Source organism: Stegodyphus dumicola, chromosome X2 (genome assembly GCF_044657685.1).
Source record: "Stegodyphus dumicola isolate Sdum_Otavi_A_Nest chromosome X2, ASM4465768v1".
NCBI classification, from domain to species: Eukaryota; Metazoa; Arthropoda; class Arachnida; order Araneae; family Eresidae; genus Stegodyphus; species Stegodyphus dumicola.
The window spans coordinates 28,344,337-28,353,627 of record NC_140781.1 but is presented as its reverse complement, the minus strand read 5'-3'; the positions used below and the strand labels follow the sequence as shown (position 1 = coordinate 28,353,627).

General features: G+C 33.7%; 1 protein-coding gene across 2 annotated transcripts in view; it reads left to right on the top strand.

Annotated features, from left to right (window-relative positions):
* The first annotated feature begins 913 nt into the window (after positions 1-913).
* The window catches only part of Oseg6 (intraflagellar transport protein Oseg6), a 210,573-nt gene continuing 202,195 nt past the window's right edge, over positions 914-9,291 (top strand). The window contains exon 1 of one of the 2 annotated variants that reach the window (XR_015039212.1): positions 914-1,130. Coding sequence is in view for 1 of the 2 variants with exons in the window: in XM_085809920.1 (XP_085666046.1) it covers positions 1,125-1,130 (6 nt within the window). In the remaining variant the exon portion in view is untranslated. The remainder of the gene's footprint in view (positions 1,131-9,291) is intronic. The other variant, XM_085809920.1, reaches the window with a different exon arrangement.

Genomic DNA, 9,291 nt, shown 5'->3' with positions numbered 1-9,291 from the left:
ATGCTAATTTAGCAACATAACAGAACAAAATTAGGAATCAGATGCCAAACAAATATAAACACATCTGAATCCCGTTTTTCCCCATGTATTTTCCTTAGCACCTATTCGCCACATGATATTTACTTCTGTTGGCATAATAAAATGTCGCCCATATCCTTAAAGGAGCCAAGTTGGCGCAACCAAGGCTGTTCTCCGAATCTTATCCTTTTCTTTTTCTTTGTTCTTTGAAACCACTAGTGGATTGAAGTATGTCGCAGAAGTTTTTAAGCTCTTCAAATTGTTTAGCGAGCTTTTCGTTAGAAATTTCGTTGTAATTCGTTTATTTTTGCATTGGCCATCTCGTTTTCCTGCATACGCAGTTGATTAATGGCTTTTATAAGGAGAAAGTTTAGTTCTTTTTTATCACTAGCGGTCATAATCACATTTGGGTCGTTACGGATATCTTGGATATCTTCCACCAAGGATCTGGTAGTTTCGACGTCATTGGATAAAGTAATTTTGTGACTTAATATTTGGAGAACGTTGGGTTCATCATTGAGGTGTCTCATGTGAGGATTTTCTGAGTTTGGAGGTGAATTTTCCATGTTTATGTTATTATTAGTTACAGTTATGTTTGTTGTTTGTTGTTATATTGATTAATCATGTGAGGCAAATAAGTTGGAAAAAGGCCTAACTATAGGCCGTACCCGAAGGTACCCTTATCGGCACGGTGAATAAATAAAATCAGAAGAAAGAATAAAATACGACCTGTTTTATCCAGCGAAGGGTGCAGCAGTGGGACGCTTTTGCAAGGCGAAAGCCAAAGAAGAAACAACTCAGAGCCCGTGAAGCGAGGTCGATGAACTCGGTACAGTAGCGGGGGTGGTAGCAACGCAAGGAAACGGAGAGCGAAACGATAAGACGTCTATCTCGAACGCTGTCCCACCTCGGAATGCCTAGTAGCAAGGAGGTTAGAATATTCTATTCTATTCCTCCTTGCCTAGTAGCTCAACCACACCACTATGCGAAAATACAGTTCTTCCAAATTTTCCGCAGCTGTATTTGTTTGAATGTTACTGGCAGCACTTGTTGTAGCGGTGTTTTCGTTTTGTATTCATTTGAACAGTCGTTGCTAAGGCTGAAAGATGAAGGTACTTTTTTTTTTTCCTTCGTAATACTGAATGTTGTAGGTGTGCACGGATTTAATTTTAAGGAGAAATTCCTATGCAATATGTACTTTTTGTTGGACATTTGTTCTTTCGAAATATATTTTTTTTTTTAAAATTTCTTTTGGTGGAAAATGTTTTCATTCCTTAATGATGCAAGTCTTCCTCTTCAGGATATTATGTTTTATAGCGGTAGTATTAAAGAAATTATAAATTTCACAACCTTAGTTTAAGATATTTTATAACCCGTAATTTTATAGTCCCTCATTATATTCTGTTTTGGTATCTGGTCTATTACATATATCCCGCACTCTGGGAAAGATCCCTTTACACCATTCTGTTTTTACGTTTGCATTTAAACATATTCGAAAGAAATAACGGGTGTTTTGTGTTTCAAAAATAAATAAAAAAAAAAAGAAAGTTATTTAGTGTTTTCGTATGTTGTGGGCCCACCAGCGGCAGAGCGGTAAAGTCGCTGAACACTGGTAGTTCGGTCCGAGGTTCGAATCCTGCGAACGGGCTGGCTGCATGGGTGTTTTCGTGGTTTTCCCCATGTGTAACGTGTATACGAGCCAGTTTCCCTTAGAAAGTCCTCCACGAAGGCATCCCTGCTCTTAGGCAGATAGCCCTTATGTGCTTTGCCATAATTAAAAATACAATACAATATGTATGCTGTGAGTTTAGAATGTAATTTTAAAGGGACGTTTAGATTATTGTCAGGTAAGTTAGTTTAGTCCTCCCCTTTCAGTTATTTTAGTATTTCTTAATTTTTTTTTGGTTCTTTTATAACATAATGGCCATGAATGAAAAGAAAACAAACAGTCACAAAAAGAACAGTGGAAAAAAGGCCATTAAGCAGAAAACATATGAAAATTACAAAAACGTAATGGGAAAAGTGAAATGAAACAAAATTATGTTTGCATTTATTTCTTGTATACAGTTTCTGGTAAAAGTATAGTATAGGTTACCCCTTGGCAATTTTTGGCAGTACATGGATGCCGATTTTGTGCAGTTTTTGACTCGTTATTTTGGCTTGTGAAGCGACGATTTGTGCACCAAAAATCGCCACTACACAAAGCCAAAATAACAAGACGAACAATTGCACAAACTCGGTATCCATGTACACATCAACTTATATGCACTTAAAAAAAAAAAAAAAAAAAAAAAAAAAAAAACCTGAATTGCATAAAAATGGCATTGTGCACTCCTTTGACTTTATCCATGTACACGTCGACCTATTTTCACTTAAAAAAAAAATCCCCGAATTGTTCAAAAATGGCATTGCACACTCTTTTAACTTTATCCATGTACACGTCAACCTATCATCACTCGAAAATCATGGCGAGTGAATATCCCAGAAAAAAAATCCCAGAATTGCACAAACTTGCATTGTGCTCTCCATTTACTTTGTCCACGTACACATCGATATATTTTCATTTAAAAAGTCGAAGGAGTACCAAATTCAACAATATAGGCAAACAAAAAATACATAATCTCAATAAAATACATTTTAAACCAAACAATAAAATAATATAAAGAAGGAAAAACATGTTATACATTTAAGCACTACCAAAAGCAGATATTCACTCACCATGATTTTCGAGTTCGCTTCGTACACCCAGAATCACGTAAAAATCAAAATATCAATCATACTCAAATGACTTTTTTCAAACCAGGTACTCTCTCTGATCGAACGCTTCACATAGTGACCATCTGAACCTTTCTTCCTACAAACCCATTCAAATCCATCTAAACAGTTTTTACATTCGACTAGACGCATAACCTTCCTAATACAAGACACTTATAATGGCTACTAAGTAAACCTTTATTTACACACCAGTCAATTAAAGCTCTTTTCCCCTTTCGCTCCAGATTGTACAGACACTTCAAATTAATCTTACTACATTCTGCCATTCTACTGTCTAAAGAATCAAACCAACACACACACCACAAAAACCTATAAAAAACATCCCATGATTCAAAATTTCCCAGAATCATGCACCTGATTACATCACAATAGGGTTTCCATAACATCCAGCTACTCAGGCTACCATAAATGAAATAACAACTTGGCGATAAATCAAACAACAACTTCACCATAATACAAGGGGTACCTTAAAGTCTACTCTACCCCAATTTCTCACTTGAATGTCGTTCTTCTTGGAGCTTTTAATGTTTTATCATCAGATGCTTTCATCATTCATATATAAGTTTTTTCATGATCACTTTTGGAGTATTCTAGGTGCTTTTTTGTTGTTGGGACCAGATTCAGAAAAGTATGTATGGCTGTATGTGCATAGGTATGTATGCGTTCATGTATGCATGTATGTGCCTAGGTATGCATGCGTTTTTATACATGCACACATATATATGCACATGCATACATACATTTCCGAATCTGATCCTGACATATTCTAGATAGTATGAAATGAAATGCCATTTTACAAAAAGAATACTTCTTCATTTTCTCAAATCTTGCTAAATTAAAAATTGATAGCAAATTTCACAACTGAGAAACTTAGACGAGAATCTGTGCATGCTTTCACTTTGTTTACAATATGTGAAATGTCTTTCTGGGAACACTTTGTCCTCAATATATGGAATGTGATTTTTGGAAGAACAGTTGGTAAAAATAAATACCAATTTACGGGTGCCCCTTGGCAATAATTAGCAGTATATGGATACTGAGTTTGTGCAGTTCTTTGACTTGTTATTTTGGCTTTGTGTAGTGGCAATTTTTGCACCAAAAATCACCTATTTTCACTTTAAAAACATCAGAGAGCTGCACAAACTAATCATTGCACACTTCCTTGATTTTGTCCATGTATACATCAATCTGTATTCACTTAAAAAGTCAAAGAAGCAGCCAACAAAAAATATATATTCTCAGTAAACTACATTTAAAATTAAACAAGAAAATAACATACCAAATCCATCTTAACACTACACAAAGGATATATCCACTTAACTAATTTACAAATTTCCTTGTCTTCAGACAAACAAAATTCCTTAACAGCATCCAAAAACTTCCTAAATTCTCTGAACTAGAATCTGTATACTGGCATCACCACATAAATTCACAAAAATAAGTGTGAAAAATATCCTCAGCAGTGCAGGTATCCTCCGATCATATGCATTTCCTTCCTACAAACAGGACACTTATAATGTCAACTAAGTAAACTTTCATTGGCTAATCTTTGGAATATGCTAACAGGTAGTTTGGCGACATTTTGGTAAGGCGATGAAGGTTACTAGCTAGGACTTTAGCAGTGTACATGTCAAGAGTCAAGAGTGTGCGCAATGCCATTTTTGTGCAATTCTGGGATGTTTTTTTAAGTGAAAATAGGTCGACGTGTACATGGATGATACCGTGTATGTTCAGTTCTTAAAAACGCGGCAAGCAGTTTGCGATTCTACACTTTCTCCCAATTTCGCACCTAATCTTCATCATGATTAAGCACTTTTGTTCCATAAAAGTTCTAGCATAAGCATAATTTGGCTAGCAGATTGTTGGAAAAAATGTTGAGTAAAAAAAAACATGGCTTTACTTCGTGAAAACAAAATGGTGTCCAAAACAAAACTAGCAGGTTGCTGTAGCAGGGTTGGTCGCCAAAAAATCGCCAAGTTACCATAATCCAAAGATTAACCCTTTCATTTACACATCAATCAATTAATGCTTTTTTCCCCCTTTCATTCCAAATTGTACAGAAACTTCAAATTAATTTCACCACATTAAGCCATTTTACTGTGTAAACCACAAAATAACAACATACTTCTTATCAAAAATCTGTCCCATCATCCAAATTCACCGCAATCACGCAACCAATTACGTCATAATAGGGTTTCCATAGCATTTATCTACTCAGGTAACTACTATAAATGAAACAACTTAGCGATAATCCTAGGGCACCCTTAAATCTACTCTAATTGAACAGTTTATACACAAAGTGTCAAGTAGGCTTTGTTTTTAGGTGGAGATCAACTTTGGTGATTAAACATGGAGGCAGTGATTTTTCTTCGCAGTGGTCATTATAATACAGAAATATCAAACTTTTAATCAATCAGTTGTTTATATATTATCTTTCATTGTTCATGATTTGTAGCTAACATTAAACTAGCATTTGAATGCCATAAAAATATAAATAATTGGGTCTTGTTCAAAAGAATTTATTGAGCCATGTTTTCAGTTGTATATTGGTGCATAAAACAACTCAAAGACTATTCTTGATAAATAGTAAAAGTAATCTGAAGATATTATATCAAGGAAATGTACTGGGTTCAGTAGAACTTTACAAGTTAACTCCTAAGTTTTAATCAGATTTTCGGGATGGGGGATAAGCATAAGTATGTGTTAAAGAAGTATAAAGTATTGTTAGTTTAGTTGTTTCTTTTGGATTACCTTGTTGATTGGATGTATTTGTTGAATATAAAGCAGTCAGTTCACTGTATACATGTTATCAAACATTTTGTAGTGGGTTACGCATTGTCTTTCTCTCCAAGTACATTTATTTCTGTTGAATAAATGCAGCTTTGCCTTGGTTCAAGGTGTTGCATACTGTCAAATTCGGCTATCTGCATCGTGTTGACATATATGCACAACCATTTTTTTATCACTCATGGTGTTCTATAAAACAGTCTGTTTCCGTCTTCAGGTAGCATGGACTAATGGTAGCTTGAATGCTAAATTTTTTTCTTTTTTATTCAGAACATCTGGCATCCATGCTCAGAGTTTTAAGATCTTATTCATTTAGTGAAGATAGAGTAATGATATAATGATGAATATAGTCAAAAGTCGTTAATTCGGACACCCATAGTCCGGAATGATCTATAATCCGGACCTCAAAGCTACAAACTTTCTGCGCATGCATCGCATTGACACATGCACGTAAGACCTTTACGGCTGCGAATATGCGTGTGCGCAAAATACGTTTATGAATGCGCGTTTAATGTATAACGGACGGTATAAGCTAAGCTAAAATTATCTAATTCAGTTAATGTTGCAGATTGCGTTGTTCCTTCATCTTCGAATTGGATCCGGCTTATTATTTTTTGCAGACTGTTAGAGCAATTTCATAAAAGTAAGCTTGAACTTTCGATTATGTTAAATAGAATTTCTGATATATATTTACTAATATGTAAAGGATCTACAAAGTAAAAGTATGTTTCGAAGTCCATTAAACAAAAAGTGGAATTGCTGCAAAAAATGGATAAAGGCATATCCTTTGTTTATCTAAACTTTAACATTTGTTTATCTAAACTTTGTTCATCTTTAACGCCGCGGCACGCAATGAATTGGAAGTTGATCTGTCAGTACTATCCTTATCTTCAGGGCAGATGTTTTTATTTTATTTGACTTATAATTCCTTACTAAATGTAGTACAGTCGGAAGTCGTTAATCTGGACTCGTCGGGACTTCCGGATTATAGATCATCAGTTTAAATCTGGTAAGATGGCATGCAGAAATTATAAAATTAAAAATATGAAACTGTAATTAATGAAATAAAGAACAATAACAATCTAAAGGCTATCAAAATTTACAAAAAAAAAGCTTCATATTTATTTGTTTACTTTATTAATAAACATTTTTTTCAATGTAAGTTGTTTAAGTTGCTTCGTTTTTTATGTGATAATACTTTCTCTTTACTTCTATAAACAAACATAATTTCTTGTTCAGTTACAAAGTTCCACTGTTCAAGTCCTATAATTGCTGTGTTGCGAATACCGACTAATACGTCAATCGAAATTTTTTTGTTTTCAATAACATCTGTGTCACTTTCTTCGCTATTGGAAGCGAATTATAATGACGAGGAATTTGATTTAAATCATATCAAAGACGGAGTACATTGAGATAAAATACTACATTTAGTAAGGAATTATAAGCCAAATAAAATAAAAAAATCTGCCCTGAAGATAAGGATAGTGCTGACAGATCAACTTTCAATTCTTCGTGCGCCGAGGCGTCCCCCCACCCCCGCCGCAGATCAGCATGAAATTGATAAACAGATTTCGGAATGGTTAAATAAACACAGGCTATGCCTTTATCCATTTTTTGCAGCAATTCCACTGTTTGTTTAATGGACTTCGAAACATACTTTCGCTTTGTAGATCTGTTACATATTAGTAAATATATATCAGAAATTCTATTTGACATAATCGAAAGTTCAAGCTTACTTTTATAAAATTGCTCTAACAGTCTGCAAAAAATAATAAGTCGGATCCAATTCGAAGATTAAGGAAGAAAGCAATCTGCAACATTAACTGAATTAGATAAGTTTTACCTTATACCGTCCGTTATACATTAAACGCGCATTCGTAAACGTATTTTGCGCATGTGCAGACCTATATTCGCAGACGTAAAGGTCTTACGCGCATGCGTCTGCGCAGAAAGTTTGTAGCTTTGAGATCCGGATTATAGATCATTCTGGATTATGGGTGTCCGACTTAACGACTTTTGACTGTATTTGATCTCGATGTACTCCGTCTTTGATATGATTTAAATCAAATTCCTCGGCATTATAATTCGCTTCCGATATCGAAGAAAGCGACAGAGGTTATTGAAAACGAAAAAATTTTGATTGACAAATTAGTCGGTATTCTCGACTTAGCAATTATATAACTTGAACAGCGGAACTTTGTAACTGAACAAGAAATTATGTCTGCTTATAGAATTAAAGAGAATGTATTATCACATAAAAAACGAAGCAACTTAAACAACTTACGTTGAAAAAAGTGTTTAATAAAGTAAACAAATAAATATTAAGCTTTTTTTTTTAAATTTTGATACCCTTTGGATCATAATTGTTCTTTATTTCATAAATTACAGTTTCATATTTTTAATTTTATAATTTCTGCATGCCATCTTACCAGATTTGAACTGATGATCTATAATCCGGAAAAATCGATAATCCGGAATCGCTGAAGTCCCGACGAGTCCGTATTAACGACTTTTGACTGTATATAATTTCTTTTGTTGAGGTAATTCTGTAGATTGTAGAACCATTAGGTTATTTTGAAGCAGAAGTTGTGAAAAATGTGTAATGCCCTAGCCAGGACTTGAACCTAAACCACTCGAATATGCACAAAGTGTGCTGCCATTACACCACAAAGGCATGCTGGGAGGAGGGAGAAAATACCTTAGAAGGTGAATTCTAATTTCTTCTCCTTGGAGCATCAGCATTATTTCTGTATAATTTTTTCAAGTCAAGTTTATTATTAGTGCTTATTAATGCACCTCATTAATGCTCAACACAAATGTTTTTATCAGCTTTGAAACTTTGCCTTAAAGTGAATAGAAGTTGATGTCAAAAATTGTCATTTTTGTCTACCTGGCACTCCATCACCACATGCCTGAAAAAAATCTAAATCAAGTTTCAAAAAGTATAGAATAAAGCTATAGAAAACAATATTGTAAAAAGGTGTTTTACTTTATTTAATAATATTTTGAGAAACCTAAGTGAATTTATCTGATATTCCAATATTTTTTTAACATATTCCACATGATCAGAAAGAAGTTTGGGTATTTTCTGATTATACACTCCCTCGATTTCAACATTACAGTAAAATTACCATATCTTTAACATTTTTTAGCATATACCTGTAATAATAAGCATTTTAGCATATACCTGTAATAATCAGCAATCCATGCATGCATGTACCACAAATGTATTTGAGTACACATGGGCTTAGACATTTTACATTTAACCATTTCACTGAACAGAACCAGCTGTAAAAATGTAAATACAGATTTTTTTTTTCCTTTCTAAATTTTTTATTTCTTTTGTAATATTGCTTTTTATTATTATTTATGAATAGAGCACTGCCTGTGAGTCAAGCGATTTATCACTTGTGCCTGGTTAACAAAAAGGTACCTACTTTTTTAGCGAGATTAGTGCATCTGTATATAAGCCGATTCTTGTAAGTTAACTTTAAAAAAAGGTCCAAAAATTTTCAGCTTATACTCAACAACAGTTTAAGCTTAACTTTTAATGTATGTAGTTTAAATTAAGCTATTTATATAATTTTTAATATATTTCTGTAAATATTTTTCTGGTAATAATGTAAAAGTAATGTTAATTAAGTAATTATGCAGAGTTTTTTTAATGAGTTTGCATGAATTCATTTACATACATCCCACATTTTTACACCT